Source organism: Plasmodium yoelii (assembly GCF_900002385.2).
Source record: "Plasmodium yoelii strain 17X genome assembly, chromosome: 6".
NCBI lineage: Eukaryota > Apicomplexa > Aconoidasida > Haemosporida > Plasmodiidae > Plasmodium > Plasmodium yoelii.
In genome coordinates, this window is record NC_036178.2 from 265,579 (window position 1) to 288,625 (window position 23,047).

At 21.5% G+C, this 23,047-nt stretch overlaps 6 protein-coding genes across 6 annotated transcripts; 2 read left to right on the top strand and 4 right to left on the bottom strand.

Annotated features, from left to right (window-relative positions):
• Window positions 1-11: 11 nt before the first annotated feature.
• On the bottom strand, window positions 12-1,599 carry PY17X_0603900 (peptidyl-prolyl cis-trans isomerase, putative; the record flags this gene model as incomplete). Its single annotated transcript, XM_022955325.1, has 8 exons — window positions 12-110; window positions 263-332; window positions 458-561; window positions 650-744; window positions 895-1,000; window positions 1,167-1,243; window positions 1,331-1,385; window positions 1,525-1,599. 8 exons carry the CDS (start codon window positions 1,597-1,599, stop codon window positions 12-14), a joined length of 681 nt encoding a protein of 226 aa, XP_022813122.1.
• Window positions 1,600-2,629: 1,030 nt separating this feature from the next.
• Window positions 2,630-5,527, bottom strand: PY17X_0604000 (trimethylguanosine synthase, putative; the record flags this gene model as incomplete). The annotated part of the gene is made up of 1 exon (XM_022955326.1): window positions 2,630-5,527. The coding sequence occupies one exon, from the start codon at window positions 5,525-5,527 to the stop codon at window positions 2,630-2,632; it is 2,898 nt and encodes a 965-aa protein (XP_022813123.1).
• Window positions 5,528-6,666: 1,139 nt separating this feature from the next.
• Window positions 6,667-13,166, bottom strand: PY17X_0604100 (conserved protein, unknown function; the record flags this gene model as incomplete). Its single annotated transcript, XM_022955327.1, has 6 exons — window positions 6,667-6,735; window positions 6,839-6,967; window positions 7,081-7,179; window positions 7,309-7,440; window positions 7,569-7,691; window positions 8,010-13,166. The coding sequence occupies 6 exons, from the start codon at window positions 13,164-13,166 to the stop codon at window positions 6,667-6,669; spliced, it is 5,709 nt and encodes a 1,902-aa protein (XP_022813124.1).
• A 3,169-nt stretch (window positions 13,167-16,335) lies between these two features.
• Window positions 16,336-18,296, top strand: PY17X_0604200 (conserved Plasmodium protein, unknown function; the record flags this gene model as incomplete). The annotated part of the gene is made up of 5 exons (XM_022955329.1): window positions 16,336-17,364; window positions 17,625-17,677; window positions 17,799-17,854; window positions 17,970-18,040; window positions 18,198-18,296. 5 exons carry the CDS (start codon window positions 16,336-16,338, stop codon window positions 18,294-18,296), a joined length of 1,308 nt encoding a protein of 435 aa, XP_022813125.1.
• A 687-nt stretch (window positions 18,297-18,983) lies between these two features.
• On the top strand, window positions 18,984-19,445 carry PY17X_0604300 (DNA/RNA-binding protein, putative; the record flags this gene model as incomplete). The annotated part of the gene is made up of 3 exons (XM_022955330.1): window positions 18,984-19,076; window positions 19,174-19,290; window positions 19,383-19,445. 3 exons carry the CDS (start codon window positions 18,984-18,986, stop codon window positions 19,443-19,445), a joined length of 273 nt encoding a protein of 90 aa, XP_022813126.1.
• A 1,291-nt stretch (window positions 19,446-20,736) lies between these two features.
• On the bottom strand, window positions 20,737-21,054 carry PY17X_0604400 (high mobility group protein B1, putative; the record flags this gene model as incomplete). The annotated part of the gene is made up of 1 exon (XM_720513.2): window positions 20,737-21,054. The coding sequence occupies one exon, from the start codon at window positions 21,052-21,054 to the stop codon at window positions 20,737-20,739; it is 318 nt and encodes a 105-aa protein (XP_725606.2).
• Between the last annotated feature and the right edge of the window lie 1,993 nt (window positions 21,055-23,047).

The window sequence follows — 23,047 nt, forward strand, 5'->3', positions numbered from 1 at the left end:
ATATACATGCTCTAAAACCGTTTGCTATTTTTGTATATTCTCTTCAACTCATTAATATCTGAATTTTCATTAAATCCAATTTCTTTTTCCAACAACGGCATTTCTACTTCCTAAAAAAATATATATAGTCACACAAATTAATAATAATTCCAGATTAAAAAAAAAAAAAAAAATGAAATGTATGTGTGCAAAATAAAAAAAACAAACACCTCCTCAATATAACAAAAAACTATACTATGAATTTATTATATTTTTTTTTTACTGGTATAATATAATCGTCATTTAAATTTGTTCGAGACTTATATTTAATTTTGTCCAAAGGAATAACTCCGCTTTTAAAATTAAATAATAATAATAATCATATGCACATACGAATAAATCATGAATTTTTTTCACAAAAATAGTATTAACACATAGATATATGTATATATACACAAATTAACATGAAAAAACTTACCAATTGTATATGTAAACTTGTTTTTTGGGTTTTCCAATTAATGTAGCTTGCTCTTCAATATATGATAGTGTATCAAATCCATATTCAAGGTTGCCAAAAACAACCTACATAAAATATAGAAGAAAATATTTTAATAATTCCAAAATAAAGAAATGAAATAAAAAATATTTATTTACATTTTATTTAACTTACATGTTTCTTGTCTAACCAGGGACAACTTTTAAATGTTACAAAAAACTGAGAATTATTTGTATGCTTTATACTTGTTTGACACATTGATAAAACACCTAATAAAAAAAAAATAAAATAAAAAATAAAGACAAATATATAAATTGTACACAATTCTAATATTTATGTACTAAAAATATCCTAATATGTTTATGCGTCAACTTAAAACAATTTCTCCATCATTTTATAACTATTATTTTTTATGTAACCTCTTTTTGAATGTTTGTAAATAAATTTTTCATTTCGAAAGTATTGACCATATATCGATTCTCCTCCATATCCATTTCCAAAATTAAAATCACCTCCTTGAAACATCTAAAAATTATAATAAAATATATAGCTATATGGATATACAACCAAATCAATTTATATCGATATTCTATGATATAGGATAATATATATTTGCATGACAAGTAAACAAAACAAATGCAGATATATTTCAAGTATGCACATTTTAGTTAATTTTATTTTATTTTATTACAAAATCGGTAACTATTCTATGGATAAGCGAATTCTTATACCACCTTGGTTTTAAGTAATAACCTAATCCTGTTTCTCCTTTAAAAAAATATTTATATTTGTATGTACATATGTTACATATTAACTTTTTTTTTTTCTTTCATTTTCTTGCCTTTAATAATTTACCTGTACAGAGACATCGAAAATTTTCACAGGTTATTGGCAATTTATCCATGAAAAGCTAAAAAAAAAGTGTAACCATTTAACATACAAATATCAAATTTCAATAATAATACACACAACAAATAAAAGGTGTATATTATATTATATTATATTATATTATAGTTTTTTTTTTTTTTTTTTTTTTTTTTTAGTAATACTTCAAATATCAATCTTCCTGCATTTCTCCCCCCAATTGCAACATCCAAATAAACTCGAGGGTTAGGTATTTTCATTTTGATTTAAAAAAAAATAAATCAAATAATTTTGTAGAGTTACATTTCATTTTCTTATATTTATAGATTTCATAAATTGTTGAGTATTCCTTTTTTTATAGTTATATAAATTAAATAATTTTCTCCATACAATAAAAAAAATAACTCATATATTTTTTTTTGTGCTTTTCAAAAAATATTCGAATATATATTAAATTATATATCCTATATTTTAACAAAATATAAATCCAAATTTTAATACCCCACTTTGGATTTTTCGTAATAATAACATAAAAACAGTTTTTTTCACATTTCAAAATGTTTTTATTTTAATTTTTTTTTTTTTTTTTCATTTTTATGCATAAATAGCCCTAGTTAAATTTATGTATATTGCTCTTAATTTACAGCAATCTATATTTCCCTCGTTGAACTATTCAAAGGAATATATACACATATATTTAATATGGTGAGATTTATATAACAACCCATTTTACAACTTAACCCCTATATTGTTATTATAAATTTTTATGTTTTTTTCACATAAACATATATATAGTAGCACAAATATAATGCCCTCAAAATACCAGCATAGTCTATGCTTATTTTTCAAAACCATATTTCATTATTTTTTATTTTATTTTATTGTACATTTAGGAAATTTATAAAATCATTCTACATATTTTAAATGTGCATACACAATTGTATGCATGTATGTATGTATATATATATATTAACCCGATTGTTTATATCACAAAAAATGCGATATATACATTGAAAATAAAGTTATAGTATTTTAAGGAGTTACATTCCTTTTGTTGGTTTATTAAATGTAAAAATAAATTAACCAATGAAATAAAGCAGTTTGTTGTTTGTTTGTTGTTTTTTTGTTTTTTTTTTTTTGCTTGTTTTTTTTTGTTTTTTTTTGCTTGTTTTTTTTTTTTTTTTTTTTTTTTTTATAATAGCTATTTAATGTTCAGGTCATGTTACACACAAAACAAGCATAAATGTGTAGTAGTATGGTTTGGCTAGCATAACGATATTTTGGTGAGTTTTATAAAATTTGCACACAAAAATGTTTTTTCATAAAGTTACTAAAATTGAAAATAAAAAAATTTGAATAATTTTTACAATTATGTGATAAAATACGAATTCTATTGAAATAAAAATAATTTAAAGAATTAAAATAATCCAAATATGATGTTATATTTATATTATAAAAAAATTGTTTTGTAAAAAAATTAATTGTAATTAAAAATAGACATAATTTATGCCACTTTTCATTTATATTTTCTTCTTGATTATTATGACGAATATTATTTAATAAATAATCTATATCATATTTTTTAAATATAAAATAAAAAAAGAAATTAATAGTTTTATCCATAGTTAAAGATTTTCCAAAAACTTCAATTTTAATAGAAAGTAAAATAATTCGTTTTAAAAATTTTTGAAAACTAAACAAAAAATTATTCTTATTTATATCAAAAATATTATCAAAATCTTTTATTGGGATTTTTAATAAATCTGAAAAATTATCAGATCCATTATTTATTATATTTTTGTTAATAAATTCTTGTAATTGTATATTATTATTTAAAATATTTAAAAAAATACAAATATACATAAGAAAGTTAAAAAGCAGTCTAACAATAATATAATGGATATTTTCCATATTTTTTTTACACACATTATTAATTGATATATTTATTTTGTGATATTTAAAATAATATTTTAAAAAATTTATATCATATAAATATATTCCAAATAAAAGTATAAGTTCTTTTTTAATTTTCATTATAATTACATTCAAATGATTTATCATAATATTTAATCCTGAATTGTTATCAATATAATGTGAATATATATATGTTACATACTTTTTTATATTTCTATTTTTATAAATTTTTCGTGTTAAAAATTTGTGTTGAATATTTTCTAAATTAATATATATTTTATTAAAAAAACTAAAATTATCAAAACCAATTAAATTTTTTACATTCTTGTAAAACATTTGTAATATATAACTAATCACTTTATATAAAATTTTATTTACTCTACTTTTTAGAGTAACTATATTTTTTCGACTAATATTAAATGTTTGTAATTTCGTTTTCTTTAAATTTTCATCATTTTCATCATTTTCATCATTTTCATTATTTTCATTATGTTCACTATTTTCACTATTTTCTTCTTTCAATTCTTCGTTTTGATTTTTTTTTTGTCGCTTAAAAGAGCGGAAAGCTTTTTTTTCCAAATTTTTCACAATATCAAGCACATTTTCTATTTTCTCATTGTACAGTAATCTATATATAGACATGTTTCTGTTGTTATATTCATTAATCTTACACTTATTCTGATAAAATTTGGAATTTATAAATTTTGTAATTGATTTGCCCAATTTATTATGGATATAATAAACATAATCATAGTTAATTATTTTTTTATTTTTTATTTTTTTTGATATATCCCCAAAATAAATAACCATACAAGTATTATGCCATTTCCATAAGGTATTATTATTCCTTTGAAATGTGTTACAAACCTTGTTGTTTGCAATCTGTTCATTTATTTGAAAACATATATCATCATTTTGACATTTTTTATTATTAATACATTTATTTTTTATTTCGCTAGCTTCTTTCAAATAATTATTACATTGATCAATAATAATTTTAAAAAGATTTTTAACTTTATCATATTTTATTTTGTTATTATATATATTTTTTTTCTTATTAAAATAATAATAATAATAATTCATTAAATTATTCTCACAAATATCTTTGTATGTACACCTATTTCGATTTACATACAACTCTATAAGCATATCATATTTTTTGGAAAAATTATATTTTTTTCTTTCCACTTTTTTATTCTCTATATAATTTATTTTAGTATCTTTATTTTTCAAAGTACATAACTTTTTATATGTTTTAAAAAGAAAATATAAATCATTAATACACACATTTCTAGGTAAATATATAATTATATTTTTTGTTAATTTTATTGATTCTTTTAAACATGTGTACACACACAAATTTTTTTCTTTATTTTTTAAATCAAATTTATTTTGTTTTTTATATGATGGGCCACCCCAAGGAATACTTAAAAAAACAACATCAATAACATTTTCTCTAAAATGATTTACTATACTAAAAAAGTCACACAAAATATAATCTATATTATTATTATAAAATTTACAATTATGTTGACATTGTTTTAACCGGTTTAAATTTATATCAGATGCTATTGTAAATACATTTTTCATGGTATTACAATTACCCCCCGCCCCAGAAAACGGGTCTAAATGAATTGTTATCATATTTTTATTATATAATTTATTAACTCTCTTTTTAGTTATCATACTTTCATTATCTTTTGTATTATCTTTTTCATTCAATAAATTTTTTTTCATTTTCAAACAATTTATTTGGTTATCCATTAATATATTATTAGCAATTTTATTTGATATATATTCAGGTGTCATAGAATATATCATTTCACTATCAATAATAAAACAATTTTTTTTTTCCACTTTTTTCATTTGCTTTCTTACTATACAATTATGTCCTAATTTATAACTTACAGACAAATAATCAATTATATCATTTTTATGTAAATTAAAATTTTTTAAATTTTGAAAAATTATAGGTATTTTTAATTTATAACTTTTTTTAATTAATTCACAACTTTTTGTAAAACTTAATTCTCTTGCTATATTATCATTTTTTTTATATAATCCTAATAATTCCTCTTTATCATAAATATTTATATTTTCTGCAAAATATAAAAAGTTTAAACGAATTTCCTCATTTAATAAATCATCTTTTTCTAGATCAAAAATTGTATAGTAACATGGATGAACTAAAAAGTTCAACCAATCCATTTCTCCTTTTTCTTTTTTTTTATCTTTATTTATTCCATTGAAATCTTTGTACTTAATTTTCATCATTTTTTTTTATTTATATTTTATCTTTTTCATTATTCTACTTTATATGATCAAATAACAAAAGAAACCCTCTTGGATAAAATTTGTAACTTCCCTCCAAAACATTTCCATTCAATCTGCTTTGAAATTAGTATCTTATCCCAACTTCCAAAGGAAGTATGTAAATAAATAAGTAGGTAAACAAATAAATAAATATGTAAATAAATGTAAGCATAAACATGTAAACATAAACATATATATACATACATACATACATACATACATGCATATACTACAATTTTTGCGTGTATCCTTTTTCCCACTCGAATTTTATCACATTTTCAACAGCCCCCTTACCATAAAATCCAAGTTTCATTGTGATCATACAATTTTTTTTATTAACCAATAAATATATGCATAGCTAGCTATTTTAGAAAATCTCTTAAAAAAAAAAAATCACTAAATTTATATATTTTTTTTTTATTTCAATTATAGCTCATTCACAAACATTATTTAATATCCATGCAAATATATCTACATACATTTTTTAAAATAAATTACAAAAATATCATTACATATATTTATTCCCATTAAATGATAAAAAAAATTGTAACAAATTTATAAAATTCACAAAAATATCTCATTTGTGTAACTCTCTCAAATAAAATGCCATTCCCTATTGATAAACAACCTTTTTTTTTTTTTTTTTTTCCCAACTCTTATCTCTATTTGTGTCACATTCATTTAGTGTATTTTTTTCGAAACTTACACTTATTACAGTATGAGGGTATTAAAACGATTAAGAGAAATAAAATACATACATATATATATGTGTGTATTTCTCTTCCTATTTATATATGTAAGATTTATAAAAATTCGATAAGTTTAATGAATATATAAGTACCTGACTTGTACATATTAATATGCTCACAATGCATATTTAGTTTGATATACAAAAAATACACACATTGGTAAATGCAAAGCATATTTTAAAATAAATTAATTAATAATAGGGCGATTGAAATAATATATTATTCAAACAGGAAAAGACAAAAATCATATATATAATATGTTTAAATAAAAATAATAATTTAGTCTCATTATTAAAAATCCAATTTAATTCCCTATTATCATCCTTTTTTATTTTTTCATAAAAACGAATTTTAACGAAATTTTGAATTCAGTAGGTCCGTTGTCGAATTTGTTATTATACAGTTTCCCAAATCGTCCATCTGTTCAAATAAAAAAAAAAATATCGAAAATCAGTATATATCCACACATATACATGCACATACACATATAAACAACTTCATTTTGAAATAAAAATATTCTTACTGATATCCCATTAATGAACTTTTTCTCTATATCATTAGTTGAGCATTTTAAAAAATGAGAAATGCATGATTTGGCAATTTGTCCCTTTTTTGCATTTCCTGGAACCAATTTGACTTTGTATTTATGCCCCTATAAATAAACATGTACATTCATACATATAAAAATATGTTATGTACATAATATTTCATACAATTTCTTATCCTCATATAAAAATATAAAAATCAAATTTAATTTGAACTAACCTGTATAGCAGAATAAGGAGCACACATCGGAATTGCACATATTATATCATCTTCTTCTTTTGGTGAAAATGTTAATTTATTCAATTCGCTTAACTTCATCTAAAAAATATAAGAACAAAATATTACATATATACATAAACATGTATGAAAATTACTAATTTTGTTAAGTACCGATTTTCATATATCATACATTTTTATCAATTTAAATAAATCATAGCATTTGCTTACCTTCATTTCGTCTTCGTTTATTTCCTCAAAATTTCCTTTAATCTCATTTGAACGTTTATTGTATTTATTTTCCACTTTCTCTATTTTTTTTTCATCCTTTTCTTTTTTTAGTTTTTCAGTTTCATGCTTCATCTGAAATAATAAAGGTAATCCACAACGTGTTCGATATATCAATGGCCAAATATGCATCTACTTATATACATGCATCTACTTATACATATGCATACGCATCATTATTTGATCGAATCTCTTTTCCTTACCTTTCGGGATCCAATTATTTTCATATATAACTGCCTTTCCTCATCATCATCATCCTGGTCTCGATATTTTTTTTTCATTCTTTTTTTTTTTGTTCGAGCTCCTCTTAATAAATGAACTGTGCTCTACCAATATAGCAAAAAATAAAGAATCAAAAATGAAACAAAACAAATATATACTTTATTTTTTCAACTAAATAAATACACAGTTGTAATATAAGTTAAAATAATGACATCATAAATTTGTCAAATTATTCATATATCATATATATAATCAAATTTTATTTTTAATAACATCTTTCAGTAAATCTTATATTTATACAAGATGTTTAATAATGAGACCCTAATAAATATTTTATAAAACTTGATAATATTTATTGGCCCTTGCACACGCACATACATACATACATATACATATATAAATATATTTTTTTAAAATATTACTTTATTTTCATTTTTAAATAATTTATCATTAAATTTTCCTCCTTTCTTTGTTTCATTTGAATATCTTTCATTGCCTTTTTCCATATTTTCTTTATAATCCTTTTTTTCATTTTGTCCACCTCCACCATTTTGCCCATTTTCTCCATCTTCTGAATCGTCGCTATTTTCGTCATTTTCGTCACTTTCTTCATTTTCTTCACTTTCGTCACTTTCGTCACTTTCTTCATTTTCTTCACTTTCGTCACTTTCTTCATTTTCTTCACTTTCGGAATCGTCGCTATTTTCCCCACCTTCTGATTCATCGCTATTTTCTTCACTTTCGTCATTTTCGTCATTTTCATCACTTTCGTCATTTTCGTCATTTTCATCATTTTCTTCATCTTCTTCACTTTCTTCATCTTCTTCATTTTGTTCACCTTCTTCATCTTGTTCATTTTCGTCATTTTCTTTGTTACCATTTCCATCCTCCTCCTCTTCATCCATTTCTATATCTTTAAGAAGATCCTCAACATTCATTTTTACAAAACCTGTTGGCTTTCTCGACCTAAATGGCCTTGAAATTTTCATCGGATTTTCCGGCCCAGATATTGTTTTATCATTTTCAGCATTTATATTTTTTTCGCCACCTTCACTAAATTTTACCTTTTTTATCTCATCACCATTTTTCTCCCTCTCATTTGTGTCCCTCTCATTTTCTTCCTTCACATTTTCTTCCCTCACATTTCCGTCTTTGCCACTTTCGCAACTCTCCTCTTCGTTATCTATTTCCTCAAGTAGCTTACTAATATCCATTTTTACAAAACCGGTTGGTTTTCGAGTTCTAACTGGTCTAGGTGGAATAATTGATGTGATCGGTCTCTCAATATAAATATGTTCATCTTCTGAACTAAATGAAACACTTTTTTTTCTTATATTTGTTGTAGAACTATTTGAATTTAATACATCTTTTTGGCTACTACCTTCAGCTTCACTTTTTTCTTCTCTTTCCTCTTCATTTTCAATTTCTTCAAGCAGTTTTGACAGATCTGCTTTTACAAAACCAGTTGGTTTTCGAGTCCTTGCAGGACGTTGAATATTCACCATACAATTTTTATTATCATAAACATTATTATTCTCAAAATTAAACGCTACACCTTTTTTTTCCACTTTTTTTTTTTCTACAAATTTTTTTTCTTCCTCATAAAAATTAACCTTCATATCTTCTCTCTTCCATTCACTACGAGTCTCCTCTTTTTCTTCTTTTTTTTTTTCTTCTTTTTTTTCGTCTTTTTTTTCTTCTTTTTTTTCGTCTTTTTTTTCGTCTTCTTCTTCCTCTTCTTCATTTTCAATTTCTTCAAGAAGCTTTTTTACATCCATTTTTACAAACCCAGTTGCTTTCCTAGTTCTCGTTGGCCGTTCGATTTTTATCGGATTTTCGACATTTACAAATGAAATGTGTCTCTTTTCTTCTTCCTTCTTTTTTTCACCATTCAATTTATCACTATCACTACTCACAATATTTAATGCTATTTTTTTTGACGACTCGCCATTCTTAGAATTTTTTGAGCCTTTTGAATCTTCATCAGTTATATCATCGTCTTTAAATGCTACAGGAGGCAAACCATATACTTCACAAGACCTAAAACATAATTTCATCATTTTATTATCAAACACATAATCTTTTTCCATCACCAAATCGTGATTTATTTTTTCATTAACATGATTTCTCATAACACACATTAATGTATCCCCATTGATATCATCAGATAAATATTTTTCATTTTTAATAAAATTATTATTTTTATTTACATCAACAAATTTATTCAATTCATCCTTATAACAGTCCACTACTTTTTTACTATAATTTTTTAATAAATATTTTTTATGAATAAAATAAAAATATATACTATCATTGATTAATTTTTTAATTGCTTTATCAAACCTTTTTAAACATTTATTAAAAAAAAAACCTCCTAAAAATGTACCTCTAAATTTATTTGAACTATTACAATCGAAATATAAAAACAAACATTTAACCAATTTTATTATTCCTGATAAAACTATTTTACAATTTTTCTGAAATGTCTTACATATATAACATTGAATACATTCACTATTTTTTATTTTATACAAAAATTCAAAAAATAATTTTATTTCATCATTTTTCATATTTATATTTAACTTGGAAAAACAAAGTTTACATAAAATCAAAATAATTTCATTTTTATAATTCTTATTTATTCCAAATTTACTGATCATGTTTTTTTTATAAATATTTACCAAATCTATCTTATTTAGACATTTTAAAATTAATTTAATATATTTATTTTTCAAGCATTCTTTATTTTTCAAGCATTTTTTATTTTTCAAACATTTTTTATTTTTCAAATGATACTTACATGTCCCTCGTAAATCAATTCTTACACTTTTGCCCATTACACAATTTTTCACATTTGACAAACTTGAATTTATTTTTTCATTTACAATTTTATTATTCTGACAATTTATCTTATTTAAATTGTTCATATAATTTACACAATTAGTAACATCACCTCCAGTTGACATTTTATCTAAATTTTCATTTTCTTCATTATTATCACAATTCGGTTCAGCATCAGTTAATTTATTTTCTTCATTATTGTCACAATTCGGTTCATCATCAGTTAACTTATTTTCTTCATTATTATCATTCACCTTTTTATTAATTTGAAATATTATGCACAACCCCATTTCGAGCTTAGCATATGGTAAATAATTTTTCTTCCCTCTTATTACAAAAGATCCCGTTTTTATATATTCACCAGTAGGTGCTGTTTTACTAACTTGATGATAATATACCCACCAAGCGGATGTTATCATTTTGTTATTCCATGCTGAGCTTCTACACATAGCTAACTGTCCAGCTTCAGAAAGCGTTTTTTCAGGAATTGGTATATCTTTGTATGGATTTTTAATTATACAAGATGCTGCACCATGAATATCTGCATGCACATATATATCATTGTTTTGAAAATATCTTCTAAACAATATTTCATTTTGTAAAGAATCTCTTCCAGATATTACTAAATAATTTTCAGATGATATAAACCAATTAAATTTTTCAAACCAAAATATTTTTCTTATTTTTTTAATCTGAAAAACTGATTTATTTTTACCTTTTTGTTTTATATCTTTATCTTTTTTTTTCTTCTCAACTTTTTTCACAGCTATATTAGTTGACATTTTTATTTTACGAATTTTTTCTTCTGCTTTTTTTCTTAATTTTTCATAATCCTCAATATTACCAAATACTGAATTATTTAAGTTTATTGTAACTGCACATGTTTTATTCTTTTCCTCTATCACTTTTTCTTTCCATTTATCATTTTTTAAATTATTATCATCCCCACTTTCTTCCACATCATCATCATCATTATCATCTAATAATAACTCCATCTCACAATTGTTAAAATTTACAGACATTATTTTTAAGGCTATTGGGTGGTTTCGTTTTTTAAATAATTTTATATGATCCCATATTTTTTCCCAATTAGCACTTGTAGAAATTGCAGAACGCATTAGTTTAATTGCTTCACCAACAAATTGATAATTTAATTCAATTAACAATATTTTCTTTTTTAACATACTTACCTCTTTTTCTAATCCTTCAATTCTTTTTTCATGATCTAATTTTATTTTATCCATTTTGGTAAGTGCATTTTTGTTTTTATTCATTTCTTGATGTTTATCATATTTTGTTAATTCGATTTTACTAAAATATGTATCTACACACATATTAAAATTATCAAATTTTATTATCTCGATTTTTTTTTCATTTATTTTATTTATATGATTTTTAAGAAGAATCGGACTAAATTCGACAAATAACCGATCATTATCTAATTTATTTTCCCCATTTTTTCCCTCATTTTTTTCCCCATTTTTTTCATCATTTTTTTCATCATTTTTTCCCCCATTTTTTCCCTCATTTTTTTCCCCATTTTTTCCCTCATTTTTTCCCCCATTTTTTTCCCCATTTTTTGCATTTTTATTCTTATTCGCAATCAATGATTTCTCATCAATTGGAACAAAACCATAACCACAAATTACATTTTCTTCATTACACATCATATTAAATATTTTCATACTTTCATTTATTACTTTAAAAAACATTTCTGTTAATGTATTAATATCATATTTATCCACCATATCATGAGGATTTAAATTGCATTCAATTAGTGAGTGTATTATTAAATCGTTATGGGCAAATAAAATTAATTTACTACCTAATTCACTTAATGTTTTTATTTTTTTTATTTTTTTATTTTTTTTATTATCATCATGTATATCATCATTTTTATTTTTATCATTAAAGACATTATTAGAATTACCAAATGATATTGCACCACGATTTTTTCGGGAATTTGAACAATTTTTTATATTTTCTGATCCACATTTTTTTTTTAGTTTTACATTATCATTATTTTCACATTTTAATAACTTCATATTTCCTGACTTTTTCATATTTCCTGACTTTTTCATATTTTTCTCAACCATTTTCTCATTTGCCACACTAACTTCATCATGAGTAGTAACAGTAGCAATAGCACCAGCTTTGCTCGAACTCTCAATTTCAGACTTATTATGAATCATTAATATCTCATTAATGCTTTTTTTTACATTCTCATTATTAATTATATCCAAATATTTGTATAACATCACAGAGTTATGCTCTTCAACATTATATATTTCATTTATCTTCAAATTTTTTTTATTATCATCATTACTTTTTAAAATAAATATTATTTTATAATCACTATCTGTAAGTATAATATTCCCAGCAATATATAACTCAACAATTAAATGATACATATTATCATCATATCCAAATTGAATATCAATAACTCTATCTCCACCTAATTGTGATATATTTGTTATTTTACGGGATCTTAAGTGTTTTCTTAATTTCATAGTAAACCCTGATGGCATTACATCTTTTTCTCTCACCCATTCGGTTATGTGCACTCTTTTTTCTGCCTCTAATAGCAGAAAATATTTCTGTTCCTTTTTAGAACATTTTAAAACATATATTTTATTTGAGATATTATAAATATTTGTAACAACCGACCCAATAATAGTATTCTTACAAGATGTTATTATTGCTCGGATGTCTAGAGCGGTTAATCTTTGCTTCCCCATTTTTTATATATCTTCTATATTTTTTTTTTTTAATTTATGAAATTTGTAAAGTAATATTTACTACTATTTTAAACAAATTTCACAAAAATTGGAATATTGTATACTTATTATTATATATAATTAAAGGTATCACTAACACGCAAAATATCGCATTTTAAATATTTATAAAATAAATCTATTCTTCTCTTCATATATTTTTTTAAGACTACTTTAAATACATTTAACTTTAAAAGTAAAACATGTTATTTGTTAAATGGCGCTCTCATTATATTGCTATATATACATACATATATACACATATACATACATATATACATATATATATAATATATATATTCTATAGTGTTATACTACCTAATACTGGCTACTTCGTATATACTCTTGTATATCCAGTTATATATGTGATGTGCTATATGTTTCCTTTATTTTATTCTTTTTCAATTTGTATATATTATTTTTTTTTTTTTTTTTTTCACAATCTAAAATTTAAATTGACTTTTCTTTATTACCTTAAAAACACATTAGCTATAAATTATGATAATAAAAATTTTCCTTATCCTAATTGTTTTTTTTTACTACTTAATCTATTGTTTTATTTTTGTATTATATAAAAATAATTGTTTTTTTTGATTATATTAATTAAATTGATATTCACCCACCTTAAATACACTTATATTTTTACTTAAATAATAATATAGTTCAAATATGTACACTCAAACATTATTTTGTTCTATCTCTAGTTCACTATCTGAAAACAAATAAATTTAAACATAAACAAAATAAAATACAAATAAAATTGGAATATTATAATTATTATTATACAATCTATTATGCTTAAAATAGTCAATTAAAATTAAAATTGAAAATGCACGTACATACACATAATGCTCCCATATATATATATATGCATAATAATTATGGTAAAATAATGTTAAAAATATAAAACATAATAATTTGTAAAAATAAAATAAAAAATAAACATTGTTTTAATTATGTGCAATTTTCACACAATACATATTTATTTCGATAAGCAAATTTACTACAATATAAAATTATATTTGGTAAAACCTAAGCTAAAATACAAAATACACAAATGAAACACAAATATGTAACATATATATAAACACACATTTATATAATAAATTCACTTTTATTGAAGTAGCAATACAATACAATATAAGTATTATTGTTTGACTTATATTTTAAACTACATATAAATATAATAATTGTTGCTATTTAACACTATTGTCCCTATATTTTATTTCCCAAAAATATTTTACTAACTATATTTTTTCATAACATTGACAATGATAGTTTCATAACGTTAATGAATTTAAAATGAAATTCAACTTTTACTATAAAAAAAATATTTGTATCATGTGTGTAACTATTTTATTTACAAAAATGTTGTCTCCATTTGTTTATATAACTATCTAACTGTAATATATATAATTTTTATAATGTACCACAAATAAAATAATATTTAACCAATAACCAATTATATACAAAATAATGTATAAATATAAAAAATGTAAAATATATAAATTACACAATTAATAAGCAAACCTTATATTTATAAATTCTCAAATCTATCAAAATTACATTTCTTTTATTATTGATGTGTTACACAAAAAATATATGAAACAAATTTTAAAATATTAATTTCACTACATGCGTATATATTAATCCTATATCATAAAAATAAATAATATATATATATATCCCTATTTTGAAATTCCAATAAATTTATATGTATATTTATTTATCTTTTGGTTATTATATATATTTAATTATTTTAGCTCAAAAATATATTAACCGTTCATAAATTTTATGTTCCATTAACTCATAATATATGAACGGTTCATTCAAATAAGCTATATGAGGAATATAAAACTTACATTTCAACAAAATTATATGATTACCTTTATTTGAAAAAGGCCACCATTTATGTTGTAATATAATTATAGACACACAACATATCTTATACTTATTTATGCATTATAAAATTATAATTTTTAAAAATTCACAAATTATTATCATATATTTTTATTAATTTAAAGACAAAAAAAAAAAAAAAAAAAAAAAAAACTTTAAAATAATGTTTAAAGGTATATATTTAAGGCGAGTATAATTTTTTTTTAAATCCTACAATTGGTTTATGTATATAATGAGAAGGCGCCCTTAATTTATTATAATAAACAATAGGGGAGAAATTTCATCAAAATTAGTTAAATTTTTTTATATATAATTTTCTTATTTTTGCAAAAACTGTTGCTAAAAAAATGTTATACTATTTTCTTCATATATTTGATATTTGATTTTGTGGGTTATCAAAAAATAAACTACTAAAAGGATGTTATTAAATGAATGCGAAAAACATATTTCATATAATCAATATGATGACTGCCTATATATCCTTGGGTATTTTATTTCACTTTTATAAAAATACCAAACTATGAACTTTTGCATATATCATCTTTGTTTTATATAAAAAGGCATATTTCAGGTGTTTTCCTTAATAAAACAGGAAATGATATGTATCTATATAGAGAAATATTATGAGAAAATCAAAAAATAATTTATTCGTATTTTCATATTTATTCGTATTTTCATATTTACTCGCATTTTCATATTTATTCGTAATTGCTCATATTTACTCGCATTTTCATATTTACTCGCATTTTCATATTTCTCACATTTTCATATTTACTCGCATTTATTCTAATAATTTTTCTCAAAAATAATTATGTAAAGGCACAAAAAAAATTGCAATATTTTTTTCGCCCCAATTCTCTGCAACATCATAAATTTTTTTTCATATGTAAAAAAAAAAATATAAAATAATACTCACTACTATAAAAAAAACATTTATATAAACAAAAATATTTAATAAAAAACAATAAAATTAATCTTTGCATCCTAAAAAGGTTGTATAAATAAAAAAAATACGTTAATCAAAAAGCAAAGAAATCAATATAAATATATTTTTCCATGTAACCAAAAAAAAAAAAAGAAAAAAAAAAGAAAAAAAAAAGAAAAAAAAAGAAAAAAAAAAGAAAAAAAAAGAAATGATTGCTAATTAAGTTTTAGTAGAGTAAATGTGCTGAAAATATTCTGTTTTGACAACATATAAAAGCATATTTATGCTTTAATAAGTGATAAGGGAAAAATGGGTTCAAAAGAAAATTCTTCTTCTCAAAAACAATTACGGATTATAAAAAAGACTAAAAAAAATGTAAATAGCAAAAAAGAAGGTGGAAAAATAAAAAAAAAATCATTTTCAAACAAAGGGAATGATGAAAAAAATAAATTAAATGAACTATATAAATTAGAACTTAAAAATAATAAAAAACGTAAAAGTAATAAAAAAGGTAAAAGTAATAAATATGATAAAAGTAATAAATATGATGATGATAGCGATGAAAATTCATCAGATAGTTTAGGATTTTTAAACGATTATGATGATATAAATGAAATATCAAAACAAGTATCAGAGCAAGTTAGTTTATATAAACTTTTATTAAGGACACGAATATTAACACAAAAGGTTTTATCTCTATCCAATAAACTTCCTTTACTTCCATTTATTTCATGTAGTGAACAAATTTTAAATCAAGACGATAACAAACATAACAAAGATTATAATGATAATGTCGAAAATAACAATTCCAACGAAAATCATAAAAATACATTAAAAGAAATTAAATTGAGTGAACAACAAATAAAAGATAATATTGGTGAATTATTATCTACATTACATTTTTTTTTAAAAAAATATTTTATAAAAAAAAATATAACAATTAATGAAAATGAAGATAATCAATTAAATATTATATGTGATCAAGAAGATGAAGAATATTATGAAAAAAGAAAAAAAATGTATGATCAAAATACAACAGAAAATGAAAAAAAACTTTTTCTCACTATTGATACATGGTTTAAATATTCTAAAAAATCATGTTTAAATTTTTTTGATATTATGCATAAAATAACAAAAATAAGTTCTATTGCAAGTTTAAAAACATATGAACAACCAATTTCATCTCAAATTAATCAAGTTATGTTTGGCTTGCCATCTATAATAGAAAGTGCATATCCCCAAGTATTGAATTATAATGTTATAGGAGAAAAAATATATGAGAAATTTTATTCAGATAACCCAGATTTTAGTTTAAATAAATACATTTATGACGATGAGGTTGGATTATTATATAAAAATATACACACACTAACGCGTATTCTTACATATAGCTTTTATGCACACACTAACGCGTATTCTTACATATAGCTTTTATGCACATACTGACGCTTATTCTTACATATAGCTTTTATGCACATATTTAATAATATCTTCCCATCTTATAAAATAATAAATACGCAATGCATATCTAATTCTCCACGAAAATGCTTACCCAACACATACATTATTATATAATTCCATTTCATTTTTATTCTCAGATTTACTACAAAAAATTTCTCCTTAATGCAATCGAAAATTTGAAGGACAATCAGTAATTATATATATCTATACATACATGCATACGTGATAATAGAACAATTATATACACTTTTTTTCGAGTAAAATATGAAAATCATAACCCACATATATTCATACTCTTTTATTTCCTGTAGGAATGATAACGAATTATTAAAAGCACAAAAATCCATTTATAAAATAAAAAAAAAATGTAAGTTATATTTTTTTATAATGATATATCGATATTATTTCTATTGCATTCATTTTTATAACTTAGTATAAATATATATATATACATGTGTGCATAATTTATCTTCCCTTTTCAGATAACAATGATAAAGCAGATAAAGGAAAAATTAAATCTTTTGACATTATACCGAAACTAGCCAATTTTATGGTAAGAATATAAAACAAAGTTACAAATAAAATATCTTCAAATATATGAACAAATAAGTTTATTTTAAGCTAGTTCATCTTAACCTAGTTTATATTCCATAATTGAATATTTACATGTTTAAATCTATGAATTTATATGCATATTTGACTCTTTACAGTTACCCGAATCTCGAGACACAAATGTAGAAAGTCATTATGATTATATGGACAATCCTGAACTAGTTAACGTTTTATTGTCATCTCTCTTCCAAGATTGATTTTTTTTTTTTTTTTTAATTATTAATAATATTTATTTATTTTTATTAAAATTTTCTATTATAATTCAAAATTGTTTATTTGTTTATTTAGTATTTTTTTTTTAAACTATCCACTTTTGTTTTATTTCACTTTTACTGTATAATTGTACATTATTGAAAAATAAAGCGTTGGAAATCATACCAAATGATTAAATAAAATTATGAACGTACATAAAAAAATAACTATATTTAATATATTTTTTTTGGCTTGTTAAAAAGCTAAAATTTTTTCTCAATATTAAAACGTAAACTTGTAAATATGCAATTATATTTATAAACAAATATATATTATATATAACCCCATAATTAACACTTTGCATAGTTATATATGTATTTATCAACATATGCTTATGGTAATATACCTTTATTTTAGGTTTCAAATTTTTATTATTCCATAAAATATGAAATGTTTTTCATATAATATTATTTATATTCCCCTATTTAAAATATTTCAAAATATTTTTTAGATATGCTTGTAAGAATGATGTTGTAATGTCATCCATATATATTTTTTGCAACTATCTTAATTCACAATATTGTTATTGTACATAGTAAGTAGCATAATATATAATAATATATTTAATTGGAACTATCGAAATGAAAAAAAATACAGTATTATTCTAAGACTAAAAAAAAATAAAAGGAAAAATGAATCAGAAAATATCATACAAATTATTGTTGGATACCAAGCCTTCAAAAATACAAAAACATGTAAATGATTGTTTAGAAAATATGAAAATGGTAATATAATTATGATTAAGTTCATATAAATACAATTATATGTATACACATAATTAGCTTTTTTCATTATATTTTCATGCCTTAATATATTTTTTAGGGGGAAGTTGAAATTATTGCAAGAAATTATGCAATATCTAAAGCTTTTAGTGTACTTGAAGTTTTAAAAACTAAAGTTTCGAATTTAAATTATTCCATAAAATATAACAATTTAGAGGTATTTAAATTAAAAGATAATTTATAAACACATCCAAACATCTATATATATATATGCATATACATATGCATATGCATTCCATCTTTATATAGGCTACTGGCCCAGATAGAAGACAGTTGCTCGAAATAAATATATCCGTCTCGTTCAAAAATTAACACTCTTATTATTAACATTTTTTTTTGTCCACACTTTATTTAGAAATATATTTATTCGCTCCTTTTTAATTTAAAAGTTTTATTTTTTATTTATATGAACATCATTATATCTCATAATATGCATCACATTCTGTTATTAAACAAAAAATAAAAAAATATGGTCTACTACACATTTTTTTTATGTACAAAAATAACCAATAATTATTTTAACATTTTTTAATATGATCAAAACAAAACTTGGCTTACAAAACTTGTCGCCTTACAAAATTTGACAGCTTAAACCACTTTATCATTGCGATGTTGAAAGTAAAAAATGGTCATGTAGCTCATTTCGTGAGCCTAACCTATATGTACAATTTTACATACTGGATGATAATGGGATAGAGTAAAATAGTCTTATATTTATAATTAAATTGTATTAATAAAATTAAAAAAATTCAATAATTGTCTTCTTTTATATGTTTAAAAATTTATATATATCTATAAAGTTTCATAGTTATATAACTTCCTAATGTCTGATACATTTTAAGAAAATATAAAAAAAAATTTCATAATGGAATTAATAATTGTAAAAAAAAAAAATGAACGTGCTAAAATAACACCATAAAAATAAATATGTAAATTGTTTACACAGCACATATATACATAATCCATATATCATGTTTAATCTTATATTTAATTTAATAAAATAACGTATATTAAAACATAATATAAGATTGCATATACACCTATTGTAGCATTATTAAAATAAAAAACAGTATACATACATATATAATAAATTTAAAATATTAAATAAAATAAAATAAAACACACCTTTGATAAAATTTAAATATTTATATTCACATATCACTTTAAAAAAAAAATAATAATAATAATAATTTAAATAAAAAAATAATCTTTTTATTATTTAATACAGACTTTATGAAAAATTATCATCATTTCAACAAAATAATTTTGTTAATATATACATATACTTCTTATAAAATTATAGTATATCAATAACTTTGCATATATATACATGCATTGTTCATGCATATTTTTATAAAATTAATACATATCTATAATAATGAATAGCAATATATGCATTCTTCCATATGTGCCATTTTTCCATTTAAACTATTTATGTGATTAATATTCTTCTCACATTATTTATTAAATATTGGCACGTGTATATTTTCATATGTGTGCCTTTGTATACATAATGCATACAGTTTGATATATACATAAAAATAGATAAACATTAATATAACATTTTATTATATAATTTTTTCCTTTTATAAATAAAATAAATTTATTTCATTTTATTTTTGGCATATTCCATTTTTTCTTTTTCATATCTTATTTTATCTTCTTGTGCTTTTTTTTCATATGGAGCTTTTTCTCTTTCGTCTAATTTATTCCATGCTTCTCCAATCATTTTTCCAACTGTTGCAACATCTTTACTTAAACTTGGGTCTCTAGTTATTATTTCTGCTCTCTTTTCTTTTGCAAAAAACATATAAGCTGATAAAGACCTTTTAGGTGCATGTGGATCCTTTTTATTTTTTCTTCGTTTCTTTACTTCCTTTCCACCCATTTTCATATCTTTAAATTTTTTCATGCCATCCATTATTGAAAACCTTTTTTTTTTTTTTTTTTTAAAATATCAAGGACAGGGAATTAATATTTTATACTTGTATATATTTTTAATATATATCAAGTTGATTTATTAAATTGGTTATTGCAATTTTTATGAAAAATTATTCGTTTTTTTTTTGTTAACTTATGAATATTTTCCTAACATAAGAAAAATCAATTGAATAAAATAAAATAAAAAATTAGTAAAATTAGTAAAGTTAGTAAAGTTAGTAAAATTAGTAAAATTAGTAAAATTAATAAAATTAGTAAAATTAAGTATAATCAAGTGAAATGAAATAGTTTAACATTTATCATACACACACACAGACATATAAATACATTTCCATAATATTGTATATTTCTCACTTTGATTTTATACTACACGAGTAAGATTTAAAATTTACACAAATACATTAAAATAAAACATAAGGATTTAAACGAATATGCAAATGATACATTATAAATTTTCTTTTGGATTTTTTATTATTTTTATTTTTTTATAATTCATTTATTCAAATTTTAATTATTTTTTTTTTTTTACTTATTTTTTTTTGATAAAATATGCCCAGTTTTACAATTTGTACGTATTAATTTTTTTTTATTAATGTTCATATAAATTTAACTTATATATTGCGAATAAATGATATTTTTATGTGTATTAGTAAGTGTGCATGCCTAATTTAATAACGCGATAATCCATATATCATTGATCACATTATGTGTATAATTTTATATATTTATTTATATATATGTAAATATATATGCATAATTAAAAAAATAATACTTCATACATGCATACAAATAATATTAAAATAATTCAAATTATAAATCCCTTTTAATTTTGCCAAAATAAACCGTAATATATATTTTTAAATGAACGTGGATATTTGCATATATTAAATACTATTCCGTATCCTTTTAATATACATTCTTAAAAAAATTTAAGTATGTAATATATAAAATGCTTTAATTCGCAAGGGGAATATGTGCATTATTATTAAAAAAAAAGCAATACATAAAAACTTAAATAAATATTTGCCTCTACATATTTGTGTAATACGCATAAAATAATATACATTATTACGTACACATATTTAAATGCGACTTTCTTATATATATATATATATATATCCGTATATAAAAAAAAAAAAATATTAATACGCTAATCATACAATTTTAATGAACCATTTTTCAAATTATTTCCATAATTAAATTATTATTATTAAAGGGCGATAAAAAAAAAGCATATTTGCTTATGTGTTTATATATAAATTACTATTATGAAGCATAATATTTGCTATATTCTCTTAACATAATTTTGTGCATTATATCTTTTATTAATTAATATATAATATATATATTTTTTTTTTGTGCATTTTATATATACTATTTAGCTAGTATAATATTATTATGCCCATTTTTATTACTACTTTATATGCACGTTTAAGCGCAATATTATTCATCACGTTCTTTTTGTTGATGCATATACTTGCATTGTATATTATAAATTCTGAATAGTAAAAAAATACATAATATTTTATAAATGATATAATTCCTTTGCAAATACATGTATGTATGTATATGTATATATTAATGTACATGTAATTTAACAATATGCTTGAAAAAAAATATAGCCAAATTACTTCACCATTAAAAATGCCAATGAAAAATGGGCCGCATAGTATGTGTTTAATATATAATACTCATTTCATATTTTATATATATATAATGCCACTTCATATAATCATCATTTTATTATCTTGTAATATTATAATTTTAAAGGCTTATATTGTATTTTTGATAAATATTACTCATATGTAGTATATAATTTATGAAGAAGCATCACTTTGATTTTATCATATATACATACAAATATTTATGTAACTATATATTCCTTTCAAATAAATTATTAAAAGGCTTATGGTTTTTATAAATACAACATTATGTGTTAATAAAATTGCTCAATGATTATTTAGTAATTTAAT